This window comes from Brachypodium distachyon, chromosome 1 (assembly GCF_000005505.3).
Source record: "Brachypodium distachyon strain Bd21 chromosome 1, Brachypodium_distachyon_v3.0, whole genome shotgun sequence".
Taxonomy (NCBI): domain Eukaryota; kingdom Viridiplantae; phylum Streptophyta; class Magnoliopsida; order Poales; family Poaceae; genus Brachypodium; species Brachypodium distachyon.
The window spans coordinates 63,866,806-63,884,495 of record NC_016131.3 but is presented as its reverse complement, the minus strand read 5'-3'; the positions used below and the strand labels follow the sequence as shown (position 1 = coordinate 63,884,495).

At 49.8% G+C, this 17,690-nt stretch overlaps 1 protein-coding gene across 1 annotated transcript; it reads right to left on the bottom strand.

The window, feature by feature from the left end:
- Positions 1–900: 900 nt before the first annotated feature.
- On the bottom strand, positions 901–3,259 carry LOC104581795. Its single transcript, XM_024457599.1, has 2 exons — positions 1,322–3,259; positions 901–1,225 (listed from the first exon to the last, which is right to left on the bottom strand). The coding sequence occupies exon 1, from the start codon at positions 3,235–3,237 to the stop codon at positions 2,404–2,406; it is 834 nt and encodes a 277-aa protein (XP_024313367.1). The 5' UTR covers positions 3,238–3,259; the 3' UTR covers positions 901–1,225; positions 1,322–2,403.
- Positions 3,260–17,690: the final 14,431 nt, after the last annotated feature.

Here is a 17,690-nt window from a genome sequence, read left to right as displayed (position 1 = left end):
TCTTCTAAACTACATTTCAATGCATTGCTACTATCAATTCATTGGAGTCTATCGTACCATGGACACATCACTGATATTTTTCAATACTATAACTATTTTTCAATACCATTTGTTAAAATTTTCACTGGAATATATCATGCTCCAACAAAAGATGTCTCAAGTTTGTCAAAATTTAGATGTATCTAGACATGACTCAATGTATAGATGCATTCAGATTTGGTCAAAGTTGAGACATCCTTTTGTTGGAAGGAGGGAAGTACCATTCTTACACCACTGAAATTGTTCAACACCATTATTATTTCACAGAAATATCATTCATTTCAATACCAATAATACAAAAACGGTAATGATTTTTTTCAATGAAATTGAAATGTTAGCCTCATATCAACGCTTGAAGTTCGGTTGGTATAGAACAAAATCAATGATATGTATGGTACATACAATAATTTTGTGATATTTCATTGATTGCAATCTAAATCTTTTCAATACATGGCATATGACACGCCAAATCAATGGTACACACAAAAATCAATGATATACAAATAAGATATCAATGGAAAAAGATTTCAATACCACTGATACAAACGACAATGATTTTTTTCAATGAAATTGAAATGGTAGCCTCATATCAACGCTTGAAGTTCGATTGGTATAGAACAAAATCAATGATATGTATGGTACATACAATAATTTTGTGATATTTCATTGATTGCAATCTAAATCTTTCAATCCAAAATTGCAATCCATGGCATATGGCACGCCAAATCAATGGTACACACAAAAATCAATGATATAGAAATAAGATATCAATGGTACAAACAAAAAATTGCATATCTAGCAACCAAACGTGCTCATCCCCTTCTGCAGATCTTGAACACACGCAAGAACAAAGGAGAAATATAAGAGTTTCACATCCTCTGGCAATCTTGGTGCATAAAAAATCAGCATCCAACAACCAATATCTATCCATGAACATATGGAAATTTTTTGATCAAAATTTATCAATCAACCGCACAGAACAAATTAACCACACACATCAGAATTTAATTTCTTCGTCTAGGACACAAATATACATCAAAATTGCTGCATCAAGCACAAAACACAATCAATACATCAAAATTGTTGCATCAAGCACAAAACACAATCAATAGGCCTGTTGTCCAGTAGCCCCTCACGCAGAATCTTCGTTTCCAGCTCTTTCAAATAAAAATCCCTAAAAAAGATTCTGCAACGAAGAAGGGGAAGGGAGTAAGAGGGATCCATCAACAGGTGCATCACCCCCTCACCAACGGCAACCAGCCGTCGCCGTGCCCGTGCGTACCTGGAGACGGCAGTCACGGATCCCGCTGGATCCGGGCAAGAACGCGGCGGCGTTGCACTCCAGCGGCTTGGGAAAGAACGACACGGATTCCGCTGGATCCGGGGAAGAACGCGGTCGCGGCGCACTCCAGGAGCTCGCGATTTGGGGAATAACGGCGCGGATCCCGCGGGATCAGGGGAGAACGCCGCGGATCCCGCCAGATCGGGGAAGAACGCGGTGGCGGCCGCACTTCGACGGGAGGGAGGCAGCGGATCCGGACGGCGCCGGGCGGATCCGGGCTGCGAGGCGGCGGAGCTCGGGGAGGGAGGAGACGGGGTCCGCGCGGCCGCTGCTGGAGGCGGAGCTGGAGGAAGGCGAGGGAGGGGCACGAGGGAGAGAGGAAGGCGACGGAGGCCGCCGCGTTTTGGCCTGACAGGAAAGAGGGACAGAGATGGGGGCACGGGTAACTGGGGATGTGGTATCGCGCAAGATACAGTACAGGGTCATGTATAATTTTCAGAAAAAGGAATACACCGCTCCGGCTGCGCGAATCTCAACGACGCGATGAACGATCCGGCCCTGACCGGTAGGTCACGGGCCCCGTAAAAACACCGCTCTCCCCGCTTGCCTGCTTTCGTCCTCGTCATCCACCACAAAGAAAGCCTTCCGCTTCCAGAGCAGGGACGGTAGCAGAGTCCCGCTCGAGTTTTCCGAGGTTGAGGCGTGACCCTCCCTCCCCGGCCTATCAATGAAGCCAGCGGAGTTGAGTCCTCGTCCTCATCGGGGGCGGCGGTCTCCTCACCGCCTGTTTGCTGGTTGTAGAGGGGTCCCGAGGGTCCGGGAGGCGGGTCGGGATGCCCCTCCCCCGGGCTCCCAGAGTCCCCACCACCGGCTGGGCCGCGCCTTCTCATGGCTTGGGCGCGTCTGGCCTCCCACCCTGCGGCTAGCTCTTCCCGGGTGGGGAGGCCCCAAGAGTCCTGAATGCTCCACCCATCGCAGTGGGGCATAACCTGAAGAACATCGTCGCGATAGCCGCTGTCGCAGAGGGGCGCCACCAACTCGGGCAGCTCGCCCACCTCGACGCCACCAAAGAAGAGGCCCAATCACTGGGCGAGGCGTTCGTTGTCCAGCTCGTGCTCCTCCCCCGGGAACAGTCGTGTAGGGTCGTCCACGCCGGAGTACGCCCAGGCAGGGTGTGATCGCCGTTGCAGGGGAGCAAGCCAACGCTGGAGGAAGTCCCGCACCACCATCGGGGTCGTCAACCCTCGCTCCACGAGTCGCCTCACGTGGTAGGCTGCATCCAAGAAGTCCCCGTCTCGCGCGTCCAGGCCCTCCCAGAAGCCGGACATTGCGCCAAGGTCCGAGAAAGGCGGATTGTCGGGCGGGTTGAAGACGTCGACCGTGTCTTCCCCCACGTCGGCAAGACACCATCGGCGCGGCCAGGAGTCGGAACTCGCCGTGCGGAGAGGTCCCGCCGGAAATTTCCTGTCCTCCCCGTCGCGAAGTGTCCAAAAGACGCTGCCTAACGGCGCGTTCCTGTCAGAAACTTCGGGGACGAAGAAGTGGCGAAAGAACGCCACGCATGGTGCCAGGCTGACAAAGTTCTCGCACAAGTGGGCGAAGATTGCCATGACGATAATCGCGTCGGGATGAAGGTGTGCCACCTGCAAGCCGTACACCGTCAGCCCCGCCGCAAAGAAGTCCGAGACCGCCGGCGAACACCACCCGGAAGCCGTCGCACCGCACTCCACGCCAGCTGGCCTTATCCTGGTCTCACCGTGCACATTGTCGGGGCCTGCTATCGCCGCCCGAAGCCGGTCCATGTGCTTTGCCAGGACGAGGCCCTCGCCCAGGGGCGCGGGCCCCTGCGGCGCGTTGGCCTTACCAGGCTTGTTTTTCCCTCCCTTCTTCTTGTGCTGGCGAGCCTTGGGAGCCATGGGGAGAAGCAGCGGAGCAGCGAAGCGAGGAAGAAGACGAAGGGCGTGGGCTGCGGCTGGTTGCGGGCGAGAGAAGGGGGATGTGAGCGGATGGAAGTGGCGGCGCCTGTGGTATATTAGGTTTTGCCCCTTGCCCTTCCCCTCAATTCCCCCGAAACCGCCTAGATTAGCGCACCCACAAACCCACGACCGTAGCGGCTCTTCCCATGGAGCACGGGAATCGAGACCACCGCGCAGAGCAGTCAAGGCCACGTCCAGTCGTGGCAGGTCATCTCCACGTGCGGCGCCAGGAGATCATTGCGGTGGGCGCCTCGCTCCTGGGCGGGCATCGCCCTGCAAGAGGCTCTACATCAGCACTTGCCTCCTGCCGGTTCAATGCCCGGGGCCTACTGTCGGCTTCGGGGATACAGGGAAATCCCAGATCCTAGGAGTGTGAGACGTGGCCCCACATTGTCACGTAAGGATCCCCGGGGACGGGGTACCCCGAGGACCGTCTTCTTAGGAGACTTGTGACCATTCTCTCCTCCCTCGGGTCCGAGATTAAAAGGTTCCGCGAGGATGCCTGGTCTGCACCCGAGGAGGGAATGCGTCACTGCTTACCTTAGCCGGTCCTGGGCGGCTACTTTGGCGCCCACGAGCCTGGCTGGTACAAATCTGCCCATTCAACGGGCGTCCTCGGGACTGCGATATGACAATCGCCGGCAAGGACGACAGGCGGGACGCAGCAGGTCCCTCCTTTACCTTTTGACCGGCTAGCTTCCATGCCGCGCCAGGACTGTCACCGTTTCGGCCCAGACAAGGTCGAAAGCTTCTATGTGCCCTGGGCAGGGTACATATCATTTTGGATAGGAGCCACGGTGCAGGCAGACAACTTCATATTCGTCTTGTAGCGGGGATGTTCTCCTGTAGCAGCACGCATGCTGTGTGCCCTAAGTTCGCCAGTGTGGTGACCCCTTGAACTATAAAAGTAGGCCCATGGCTTCCACTCAAAAGAGGTTGGCATCAGGGATATGTCAGACATAAGCAGTTCGGGTAGGAGAAGGGTTGGTGTTCCGACCACCGAAGAAGAGCTGCGTCAGCTTCTCCCTACAGTCAACCTGGCTCAGATACCAACTTGTCAGGGCCCGGGACTTAAACCCCACACCATTAACCATACGAGACGCCGCTCGTATGTGGTCACAACGGTCGTTGAAGCCCAAATCAAACCCGTTCTACATACGCCAACGGCGTATGACTCACAACGGTCCATGACTTTCACTTATCCAACTCTACATACGCAACCACGGCGTATGACTCACAATTGGAATAAGACCGAAATAAGGGGTTGCAACCTCCAAAGAGTTGAAATAAATCCCAAAGTCCTTTTGTTTGAGTGAACGGCCCTCAATTGTAGATACAAGACAAATTGTTGAACAACCCACTGCCTTGGGACCCGACCATCCACCCGGTATAAGAATACAACAAGTGGAGGTGATAACTAGCAGTCCTGGTATTTCTCAACACCGTCTTCATACATACAAGAGAATTCCAAACACTCAAACAAAAGTCATGCACTGCAGGATCATACACGCATTGTGCATGACGTGCTTAAACAAAATATAGTATCACAACACAAACTACTCTAGTAGAATTACATATTCAGAATACAGGTCTCAAACACAGGACACTTAAATAACTTACAAGCAAACGACCGTAGGTCGAGTAGGAATAAAAGAGAAACTTAAATTCAGAAGCAGAAAACATATAGAATACCCTAGATGGCAACCACCAGCCATCTCACAAGAGCCCAACAAATACCCACGGGAGTAGCTGATTAAGGTAAACCAAGAAAAGCACCAATATGTGATCCTCATTTACACCTGTTCACCTGCAAATCTAGGAAAATCCTAGGTGAGTACAATTGTACTCGCAAGACTTAATCGTGCTTGATTAAGAAAAGTAAGCATGTAGTAAAATGCTAGAAACATGTTATAGAACAGTAACAACAAGATATGACAAGATAATAGTAATACACATGACCATGAGCATTCGTAGCATAAATAATGACATCTTTAAGATATCCACATAAACATGACCTCAGGTCCACAATGACATCAATAAGATATCCACATAAACACCTTAACAATTTCAAATTTTCACAAGGAAGGAACCAGTCGTTGGCAAGCACCAGCGGGCGTCCCAGAGGTTATTCCCAAATGAGGGTAGCAAGTCCTCAAGAGGGCAAAAATGATCCGGAGGCACTCTTGATGTGCTCACGAAAGGGCCGTAGGGTTATTAGTAGCATGTCGGTGGTCAACCCGGTGGCCTCCAAAAAAAGTTAGATACTCGACGTATGGCTCGAGGCACCAAGTTAGATACTCGATGTATGGTTCGAGGCACCAAGTTAGATGCTCGGGGAACCAACGACTTGCCACCGTCTGCCACGACATGCTACCCGCCTCTCTTACTTATCAGCTTTAAGTTGATTAAGCATCAGTTTAATCCCAGCTGCTGCTGCCAGAAAAATGAAACAATTCCTAGACATACTAGTTTCAGTTCTGATGCACAACGATAGAGCAGAAATTATCTGAGAGCAAGGCACTAAATGAAAGTATAAAATTAATGGATGAATGCAACAAGCTCTGCTTGCCTCGTAGACGGAGAAGGTGCGGACAATTCCATATTTGCAGCACGAGGAAATCCGAATAGCCGAAACACCAATAAGAAGCAAATAACCTCCAAAAGAGCAAATCAAGACTAAGAAACTATTTGATCAATGAATATATGTATGCAATACCTGCTAGAATAAAACAGAATTATTGGGGGTTGCTGTTCATTGTGGACACTTGATCTTTTAGTTTCAGTTTAGTGGTGATATAATTTGTAATGTGGGAGAACACATCTAAATGGATGCATGCTGATTTCAGATATGCAAAACTAGCTTGCTAACAGCTAAGATGCATTAGGTAGTGGCCGGTTAACTTTAGTAAATTCTAATCAACTCATTAGCTACTAACGACCCAGTTGGTCTACTAAATAACATGTGGGGTTCGGTCTATGTGATTCAACTCCAAATAAATGGCTTCCAAGACAATAGGTTCCAGTAGTTAATCTTGCATTTGATCAAACCAGATTGCAACCAAGGTTAGGAAAAAATTGACCCCAAGATTGAATAATGACATTTTGGGTATACTGATCAGTGAGGGAGAGCAAAATGTTAGTGGTTCTTATCAGCTTTCTAAAGACCCTGTGACAAATAAATTTGCAAGCTACAGGTAGGGGAGACAAATAACTGGACTTACAGATAAACATAGGTGGAGTTGACCACCAATGGGTCTACAGCCAGCAGCCATAGGTCACTTAATAAATCGTGTGCTAAGAGTTTCAGCAAGCTACTAAATTAAACGATGGTTTGTGAGCCACATCAGAACAAATTTGACAACACCTAACTAGTTGCAGTACATGGGCATGCTTAGCTATTAACAAGATCTAGTGAAATCCCACTGGAACTCGGTTCCCTTTTATCTAATGATGTGATTTTCGAATTTACATGTGGTCTATAATTCAGTGACTGCATATTGCTTAACAGAGTATCAACACTGTTAGTTTCTTTAGTACTGGCAGGTAAAGACCATCAATAGTGACTCAGTTACTTCAAATGGTTCAGTTCTGCCAGTTGTTGAGATTCAAAATACAGAAACTTTCAGATCTTTTGCTAAGAAACAAATTAAAATTAACCATTCACTTCAAGATCTCGGAGAACTCACTAAGTATGAAAGGGATCAGTTAGCAACAGAAATTTTTAGTTCTCTGCCTTTAACTGAACTCTCTGCAGTTAAATTAGAGGATAACATAGCAGGGCCATTTGAAGCATGCGACTACAGACAGAGATAAGGCGTTCTCTAGAGCTCACCTGGAAAATGAAAAGGGAAGGCAACAACGATGGATCAGAATGGGGTCGGCGGTGTTAGCACAGGCTATGAAAGTGGCGAGTAGACAAGAACAATTTTGCGCAGCTCAAACCTTCGCTGCTTTTCTGTTTCCCTTTTTATTCACAGCGACTCAGCGCTTAACAAACATGCCGAGAAGCTAGGCCTCGATCCCCTGTAGTCGTGCCATCCCACGACGTGGAAAGAGTCCCACTGATCGATCATGCGATCCTATAAGCACGGCACGCACAACAGACGCGGCTCGTGCGCTTAACAGAAAGGAAATCAAACGGTAGTAAAGGAAAGTTCCTAACAGAAATACTGAAAAGCTGAAGAAACTAGCTAATGAACTGAATTATTCAGCAAACTCCCCCTAATCAGTTCACCTTGATCATGCCAATTCGCCCGCGAAGCTCTTCAAACTTTGGCCGTGCCAGAGGCTTCGTCAGCATGTCCGCGAGCTGATCAGTAGTGTTGATGTAGTCGACGGCGATCTTCCCATCTTCGACGCATTGACGGATGTAATGGTACCGCGTCTCAATGTGCTTGCTCCTGTCATGAAAGACTGGATTCTTGCACAACTGCAGCGCGGATTTGTTGTCGATGTTGATGGTTGCCGTCTCAGCTTCCTTGCTCAGCAGATCGCCGAGCATGCGTCCGATCCAGACGCCCTGGCAAGCAGCTGTTGCAGCTGCGATGTACTCCGCCTCGCACGAGGAGAGAGCAACGACCTTCTGCTTGGTCGACTGCCAGGTGATGCCCCCCCCCCCCCCCACCCCCCGACAAGAACAGCACGCCGGAAGTGCTCTTCCGGTCGTCAACATCGCCGGCCATGTCAGAGTCAATGAAACCGACAAGTTAGGGCTCGCCGTCTTTTGCAAAACGACAGCCGAAGTTCTTTGTCCCTGCTACGTAGCGCAGCAGGTGCCTCACAGCCGCATAGTGCTCTGTGGTAGGTGCCTCCATGAACCTGCTCACATACCCGACGGCAAAAGAAATATCCGGCCGGGAGTGAACAAGGTACCTGAGACTGCCGACAATGCTCCTGTACATGGAAGCATCAACCGGAGGATTGGAGCTCTTCTTGCTCAACTTCAATCGCGGCTCCATGGGGACTTGCACTGGATTGCAGTCAGCCATCCCCGCTTTCTCCAGCAGCTTGCCGGCATACGCAGTCTGCGACAAAGTGATGCCGCTCGCGTCTTGCTTCACCTCCATGCCAAGGTAGTAGGTGAGCCGGCCTAGGTCACTCATGCTGAAGCTTTCCTTCATCTGCTGCTTGAAGGAGTTGATCTCTGCCATGCTCGCACCGGTGATGATGAGATCGTCGACATACACGCCGAGAAGTAGTCGTCGAACACCCTCACCGCGTACGTACACGGCATATTCTGATGGGCTTCGCTGGAACCCAAGTTGCAATAGAGTGTCATCGAGCTTGATGTTCCAGGCACGCGGAGCTTGACGCAGCCCGTACAGTGCCTTGTGGAGGCGCAAGACCTTGCTGTCCTCACCCTCCTTGATGAACCCCGGCGGCTGCACCACGTACACCTCTTCAGCGAGCTCGCCGTTGAGGAACGCCGACTTGACGTCGAGATGGTGCACCTCCCAACTCTGCTGCGCTGCTATGGCCATGAGCAGGCGCACTGAGTCGAGTCGAGCCACCGGAGCAAACACCTCGTCGAAATCCACACCGGCGCGCTGCACATAGCCCTTAGCAACGAGGCACGCCTTGTGTTTCACGACATTACCAGCAGCGTCCTTCTTCAACTTGTAGACCCACTTGAGGCCGATGGGACGCTGCCCTGGCGGCAGATCAACGAGAGACCAGGTGTTGTTCTCGTCGATCGAGTGCATCTCGTCGAGCATCGCCTTCCTCCATGCATCGTGTGGCTCGGCCTCTTCAAACGTCACAGGCTCCTCCTCAGCAGACAGGAGCAGGCGTTCAGCCTTCTCTGGCACAGTGGCACTGGCGCCGAACAGATCGGTGATGCGCCGGTACCGGTGCACAGCCTCACCGTCGTCGTCGGCGTCGAGGTGGTCGTGGTCGACGGGCGGAGGCGTGACGAACTCATTGTCCGGTGTAGCTGGCGCAGGCGACAATGGTGGAGACGTGCCGGGTGGCGTCGGCGTCCCTGCCGCGGCAGATTTGGCGGCAAAAGTTGGCGTCCCTGGCACGGCAGACCTGGCGGCAGGAGTTGACGTCCCTGCCGCCGCAGAATTGGCGGCAGAAACTGCGGCAGGGGACGGGGCCTGGCTTGTTGGGGTCGAACCCCCGTCCTCTGCGCGTGACGATGTCGCTGCTGCGCCATTAACCATTACTGGAACCGTGAAGCTCATGCCGGTGGAGGCATCAGAGAGCTCCCCCCAGTCCCAGCTTGCCCCTCCGTTGAACACCACATCACGCGAGACATGAACGCGCTTGGTATTCGGGTCGTAGAGGCCGCCTTTGAGCCTTGCTCGTAGCCTATGAACACCATGGCAACACTCCGATCATCTAGCTTTTTCAAACCAGGTTTTGTTACCTTTGCGTGCGCCACACAGCCGAAGACACGAAGGTGCTCGACGGAAGGCTTGTCGCCGTGCCACGCCTCGTACGGTGTCTTGCCGTCCACAGCACGGGTGAACGACCTGTTGAGAATGTAGACGGCCGTCGCGACTGCCTCGCCCCGGAAGAAGCTCGGCATCCCCTTTGCCTTCATCATGCTCCGGGCCGTGCCGACCACGGTCTGATTGCGGCGCTCGACCACGCCGTTCTGCTGCGCCGAGTAGGGCGCGGTCAAGTGCCGCTCGACGCCGTGATCTGCAAAGTAGTGGGCGAGCTTGTTGGAGTTGAACTCCCCACCACGATCCGTGCGGAACGTGCGGAGCTTGCGGTCAGCCTGGACCTCGGCGCCGGCCTTGAAATGCTTGATCGCCTGCGCCGCGCCGTCCTTCGTCGGCATCAGGGTGATCCACATGTACCGGCTCGCATCATCCACCAGGAGCATGAAGTAGCAGTTTCCCTGCAGTGTCGCGGGCGTGATAGGACCGCAAAGGTCGGCGTGGACGAGCTCGAGGGGCTCGGCCGCCCTGAACTTGGCTTGCTGCGGGAAGGGCGCCCAACGCTCCTTCCCGGCGTGGCAGGCGTCGCACAGCTGCTCGACGTGGTCCACGTGCGGTAGCCCACGTACCATGCCACCACTGCCACCACTGTGCATCCGTTGGAGCGCCTGGAAGTGCTGGTGCCCGAGACGAGCATGCCAGCGCCAGGCATCGTCGTTCGGCAGCGCAGCTAGACATATCGGCCGCGCGATCTCCAGGCGCACGACGTAGAGCCGGTTCTTGCTCCGCGGGACCTGCGCAAGTACATTGCTGCGACGATCGAACAGAGTCATCATACCGCGGTGGATGCGCGTGTCGCAATCGCTCTCGTCCAGCTGCCCGAGGCTGACGATGCTGGTGCGGAGTCGCGGTATGTAGTAGACGCCGGTGAGTGCGCGGTGGTCGCCGGAGTGGATCGCAAACACGACAGTGCCGCGTCCGCAAATGTCCACCAGGGAGCCGGCGCCGAACTTCACCTTGCCGGTCACGGACTGGTCGAGATCCGCGAATGCCGCGCGATCACCAGACATGTGGTTGGAGGCGCCGCTGTCCAGGTACCAGCGCCCATCACACCCTTCATCGCCGCGCCTCAGGTGCGCCTCGGCCCGTTTCTTGTTGAGGAAGACATGACCCTCCTCGTGCATGGGTCCCTGGATGCACAGAGTTGCCGAGGCCATGAGCAGCGTGGGCTCATCTTGATCGCGGTTGCCGGCGACGGGTTGAACGAGGTGGGCCTCGCCCTTATTCTTCTTCCGGCAGTCGCGAGCCCAGTGCCTGAGCTTGCCACAGTAGCGGCACTGGTCCTTCGCCGGCTCGTCTGCCGCCGCGTGCGAATTTCCTGCCGCGGCAGGTTTTGCGGCAGCTTTGCCCTTCCCGCGGTTCTTGCCACCGCGAGTCTTGTTGCCGCCGGAGTTGCTGCTGCCGGATCCGTCGCCTTCGCGGCGCTTGGACCTGGCGCGCCACTCCTCCTCGGTGAGAAGAAGCTTCCCACCGGCATCACCTTCGCCGTCCTGCTCCAGCCGCTCCTCGGCGGCCTTGAGCCGACCTGAAATTTCTTCCAGGGAGGTAGTGTCCAGGTTGACGGTGGACTCGATCGTGTACGCCACGAGTGAGAACTTTCGCGGCACGGCGCGCAGGAACTTGCGGACGACCTTCCCTTCCGAGAGGGTTTCGCCGTGCTCCGCCAACCAGGTGACGAGGGTGGCTAGACGGACAGCGCACTCGTCGATGCACTCGCCGTCCCAGAACTTGAACGCCTCAAACTCCTTTGCGAGACCCTGCGCCTTCGCCTCACGGACAGCGTCTGACCCCATTCTCATGGACTTCAGCGCGTCCCAGGCCTCCTTGGCAGTCTTCTTGGCGCCCAGCGCCGGCACGAGTTCCTTCGGCACGCCGCGCAGAATCGCCTCCATCGCGCTCCGCTCATCGCCAATTATCTCCGTGCCGGTCTCGATCGCATCCCAGAGGAAGCGTGCTTGCAAAATGACCTTCATCAAGATTGACCACTCACCATAGTTGGAGCGGATGAGAACAGGAAACGTGGTGGACTGGAACCCGGCGTCACAGCCGCTCCTGTGGACGACCATCGCACCTCCGTCTTGGGGTGATGTCTGACCACTGGGCGTAGCCGGCGAACCACCATCCTGCTTGTCTCCGTACTTCGTCATCCCTCCTTCTCTCTCTCTCACGGATCGCCTGAGAACGCGGCTCTGATACCACGTGTTAGCACAGGCTATGAAAGTGGCGAGTAGACAAGAACAATTTTGCGCAGCTCAAACCTTCGCTGCTTTTCTGTTTCCCCTTTTATTCACAGCGACTCATCGCTTAACAAACATGCCGAGAAGCTAGGCCTCGATCCCCTGTAGTCGTGCCATCCCACGACGTGGAAAGAGTCCCACTGATCGATCATGCGACCCTATAAGCACGGCACGCACAACAGACGCGGCTCGTGCGCTTAACAGAAAGGAAATCAAACGGTAGTGAAGGAAAGTTCCTAACTGAAATACTGAAAAGCTGAAGAAACTAGCTAATGAACTGAATTATTCAACAGGCGGAGACAGTAGCCACAACCGTTTCCGCAATGATGATGGTGACAACGCCAAACCTCAGCCTTGCAACTACAGCGATGGTCAGTGCATGCTTCCCCTCAGTTGAAGAAGAAAGGAGTAGGACAGTAAAGAGAAGATCCACGAGCTTATAATTGTTGCTGAAAACTACAAGTTCACTCACAAATGGAGATGTTGGTCCTGCCGTCTCTCCCTGCCTACTTTCCTTCATAATCTTGCATTTGCTTATTGATGCAAATGATTTTTGGATGAATGGAAGACTAGAGAGATGGGGATTGGGCTCTGCAACATGCATAAGCTAATTCCTTCATCGTGGTTGAGATTTGGAGGAGAGAGTGCATAGCACACTAGAGGACTGGCAAGAGAAAAAAAAAATGGGGAAGAAGAAGAAGAATAAGAGGCACACGCTAGTGTGCTGCCCACCTTCTTCCCATATTTATTTTAACAGCAAGGCTGGCCTGGGGGCGGATCGGTCAATTGTATATAGGGAGGTGCATATTTGTTACTAATTGCAGAGCAGAAGGGTGAGATTGCCATGCCAAAAGAAGCACGTGACTTACTAAAAGAATTTTCTGATGTCTTACCAAAAGAGTTTCCATCTGTTCTACCTCCTATGCGAGACATTCAACATCGGATTGATTTAATACCCGGAGCCAGCTTGCCAAATCGCCCAGCCTATCGAATGGATCCAAAGGAGCACGAAGAACTGAATCAACAAGTGCAAGAATTGTTAGAGAAAGGCTTTATTCAGCCTAGCCTAAGCCCATGTGCTGTCCCTGTACTACTGACACCAAAGAAGGACGGTTCATGGCGCATGTGTGTTGATTCTTGAGCAATTAACAAGATCACCATTAAGTATCGATTCCCTATCCCTCGACTGGATGATATGTTGGATAATTTGGCACGCGGTGGTATTCTCAAAAGTTGATTTAAAGAGTGGCTACCACCAAGTAAGAATTCTTCCAGGAGATGAATGGAAGACGAACTTCAAAACAAGAGATGGTTTATATGAGTGGCTGGTAATGCCTTTTGGACTCTCTAATGCTCCTATTACTTTTATGAGACTAATGAATTATGTTTTACAGCCTTTTATTGGAAAGTTTGTTGTGGTATATTTTAATGATATTTTAATATATAGCAGAAGCCTAGAACAGCACCTGCAACATCTGAGAGAAGTGCTACTTGCCTTAAGGCGTGAGAAGTTGTATGCCAACTCAAAGAAATGTGAGCTATTGGTTTCATCTGTTAACTTTTCTAGGCTTCATTGTTTCTGAAAAGGGGCTGCAGGTAGATCCCAGCAAGGTGGAGACAATTCTCAATTGGCCAGCTCCACACTCACTAACGGAAGCTCGCAGTTTTCATGGGCTGGCTTCATTCTACAGAAGATTCATTCGAAATTTCAGCACCATCATGGCACCATTTACTGATTGCATGAAGCGTAGTGGTGTCTTTAAATTAACAAGTGATGCACAAGTAGCATTTGAGGAAATCAAAACCAAAATAGCCTCAGCAGACTGCCTAGCATTACCAGATTTTAACAAGTTATTTGAGGTACATTGTGATGCTTCAGGAGCAAGAATTGGAGCTATTCTCAGTCAAGAATCACACCCAGTGGCTTTCTTCAGTGAGAAACTGACAGGTGCACAACTTCGCTAACCTATGAAATTGAATTATATGCAGTGGTTAGAACATTGCAGCATTGGAGGCAATATTTACTGCACCAAGAGTTTATTTTATACAGTGATCATGAAGCTCTCAAGTATCTTCGCAGTCAAGCAAATTTGACTCGTAAACAAGCTCGCTGGGTAAGTTTTTTAGAGGAGTATAATTTTGTACTGAAGCACAAATCTGCAACACAAAATAGAGTCGCTGATGCACTGAGCCGTAAAACACAATGTCTTAACATGATGAAAGTTGTGGTTGTTGGGTCTGACAATATTCCTGAGCTTTACTCAACCGATCCTTATTTCAGTAAGATCTATGAAGCTGCCCAAAGTAAGAAATCAATTGAATACACCGTACATGATGGATTTCTTTTTAAAGGGGTTCGACTCTGTATTCCTGAATGTTCTGTTCGTGATCTGATCATCAAAGAGATTCATGAAGGCCATCGTGGCAGGGGCAAGTCTGTGGAGCTATTTCTGCGGCAGTATTTTTGGCCTCATGCTCGGAGGGACATGGAAAAATTTGTGGAGAGATGTCATACATGTCAGGTTTCAAAAGGTACAGCTACTAATGCAGGTTTATATACGCCATTACCTGTACCAGATGCACCATGGATAGATGTGAGTATGGACTTTGTCCTGGGGCTTCCTCGAACACAACGTCGGAGTGGACTCCATCTTTGTTGTGGTTGATAGATTCAGTAAGATGGCACATTTTATTGCTTGTCGAAAGACATCTGATGCAAGTCAAATTTCTATTTTGTTCTTCCGAGAAGTAGTCCGACTACACGGTATACCAAGAAGTATTACTTCTAATCGGGATACTAAGTTCATGTCCCACTTTTGGCGGTCCTTATGGAGGTAAATGGGTACCACTTTGAATTTTAGTACGGCTTATCATCCACAAACGGATGGACAAACTGAAGTGGTAAATAGTAGTTTGGGAAAAATGTTACGAGCTCTTGTCAGTGACAAACCAAAGCAATGGGATACGGTTCTGACACATGCAGAATTTGCCTTCAACCGTACCCCAAATCGTACTACTGGAATGTCCCCATTTGAAATAGTATATGGCCGAATTCCTAATGGAGTGCTCGAACTAGCACCTATACCTACTGTTGGAAGAAAAGGTTCCAAAGCAGATAGCATGGTAGATGAAATTGGTTCAATCCATAAGCTTGTGAAACAGAGGATACAAGAGAGCAATGCTAAATACAAAGCTATGGACGATCGACATCGCCGTCTACTTGTATTTGAGGAAGGTGATTACGTGTGGGTTGTCCTGACTAAAGAACGCTTCCCTCCCAGTGAGTACAGCAAACTGAGCCAGAGGAAAATTGGCCCATGCAAGGTGATCAAGAGGATCAATGATAATGCCTATCAGATAAAATTGCCTAACCATTTAGGTATTCTGATGTATTCAACGTGAAGCACCTTGTGCCATATCATGGAGACATGCCTGAAGACGAAGACTGAAGCTCGAGAATGAGTTCTTCCGTGCCCGGGGTGGATGATGCAGGCAAACTGACCACAAGTGATTAGCTGAATAAGAAGGGTCAAAGTCAGAATCATAGAGTTTTAGTTTTATTTCTTTTATTTATGTTGGGTCACCTTTTGTGTAATGTATCCAGCTTCTAGAGAAGCCCTGCGTGGCTTACATAGGAAGGACCCTTGGTCTCTAGAACACGGAAGAACCTGTAGGAACAAACGACTGAAATCAAGCACTGCTAGTAGCAGCCTCATCTAATTCCCTGCTTCTCTTGCTCGTGTGCCTCTTAATTTCTGATCTGTTAGCTGAATCAATTGACCCCCCTACATCAGTTATCCACTGTTTAACAGCCTAAATCTTTGTCGGGTCCGTGCTAACTCCATGGGCACTGATTATGTGGCCCAAGTACTCAAGTTGCGCTTGAGCGAACGAACACTTGCTCATCTTGAGGAACAGGTTGTGCTTTTGAAGTAATTCAAACACCACCTTTAGATGTTGGACATGGTCTTCCAATGTGGTACTGTAGATGAGAATATCATCAATAAATACCAGAACATATTTGCGAATTTGATCAACAAAAATTTCATTCATCGCAGATTGAAATGTTCCAGGTGCATTTGTGAGTCCGAACGGCATAACTCGGAAGACATACAATCCCTTGTGAGCACAAAAGGCAGTCTTGTGTTCTTCTCCTTTTACCATTCGTATTTGATGGTACCTCGATCTTAAATCAAGCTCAGTTAAAAAGGCTGCTCCTGACAATTCATCGAGTAACTCCTCGATAATAGGCATCAGGTACTTGTTTTTCACTATGCTTGCATTTAGGTGTCTATAGTCAATATAGAAACGCCAAGTTCCATCTTTTTTCTTGACAAGTAGCACCGGGCTAACAAAATAACTAACACTGGGTTGAATGAGATGTTTGTGCAACATTGATTTGTTTCTCAATCTATGATTTCTGCATTGGGTTACGGTTTAATGTTCACCGGCTTGGAGCCGGGTAACAGAGAGATATGATGATCAAACTCCCGATGAGGTGATATTTGGGTAGGTTCCTTGAACACTACACCATGTGTCGCAATCAGGTATTGAGTTGGTCAGATTGGGGCTGTAGCGGGAATAGTGGACTCACATTCTCCATTTGATTCAACACAATGATATGGGACACACCTCCAGTTTTCAGCAGCCTCTTTAGATGTTTCCCAGAGATAGGAGAACATGTAGTGACAATGTTACTAAGACCACTTAATGTAATCCGCTTGCCCCTTGTGGTGGAACCTCATTGTCTTCTTCTTCCAATTCACCCACATATCACCCAAAGTTTCCAACCAGTCCATGCCAAGAATAAGATCATAAGATTTCAGTGCCAGCACATTCACATCAGCCACAAATGTTTCCCTCTGCATCCACCACTGAAAATTAGGGATCATCTTGTCACGCACCAAAGTTCCGCCACCGGCAACAGTTACTTGTGATGTAGGTATTTTTTGAGTGGGTAATTTGAGTTGTGCTTTCAAGTTATCAAATTGGTCAGAGAACTTGCCCATAACTTCAGTTTTCTTTCCGTCAGTGAAATCACCCAAGATACCCTGATGTTGGTAAGGCTCGGTGTATTTGCCTTGAAAACCACTACGGGCTTCCACCTTCTTGATGATAGGAGTAGGATCCTCCACCAATAGAGTCTCATGTGTTTCAGCCAAAGAGAAAGCCAGATCAACAGTCCTGGGTTGTTGTAATTTAATAGCTTTGCAGATTACATGCTTTAGCCCCTCTAGAAACTGAATGACAAAGAAGGTTCCATCATATGAATGATTGAACAGTAGAACCTTGTGCATGAGTTCCTCAAATTTACATGCATAGTCATCAACTAAGGTTACTTGTCTACATGCAAAGAAAGTCTCCATTGTCTTTGTGTACTTGTTGCGGTTGAATTTAGCAAACACGACAACACATAATGCATCCCATGAATATATTGTATGCATAGCTTGAAATGTTTGCAGCCATAAGGATGCATTGCTCCTAAAATGCATAGTTGAAAAATCTACCCAAAGATGATCTTGAACTTGATACAATCAAAAGTATTTTTCACATTGTTGTTTCCACCATTTAGGATTATCACCATGAAAAGTTGGAAAATCAGATTTAGGCAGCCTAGCTCCATGATGTTGTCTAGCAGAACAATTATGAGCATAATCATCATAATCATCATGTTCATCATCATGGGGAAATAAGTTATTGGTTCTAG

Excerpts from the sequence above, each read along its gene's own strand:
- LOC104581795 (XM_024457599.1), bottom strand. The coding sequence starts at position 3,237 with ATGGCTCCCAAGGCTCGCCAGCACAAGAAGAAGGGAGGGAAAAACAAG.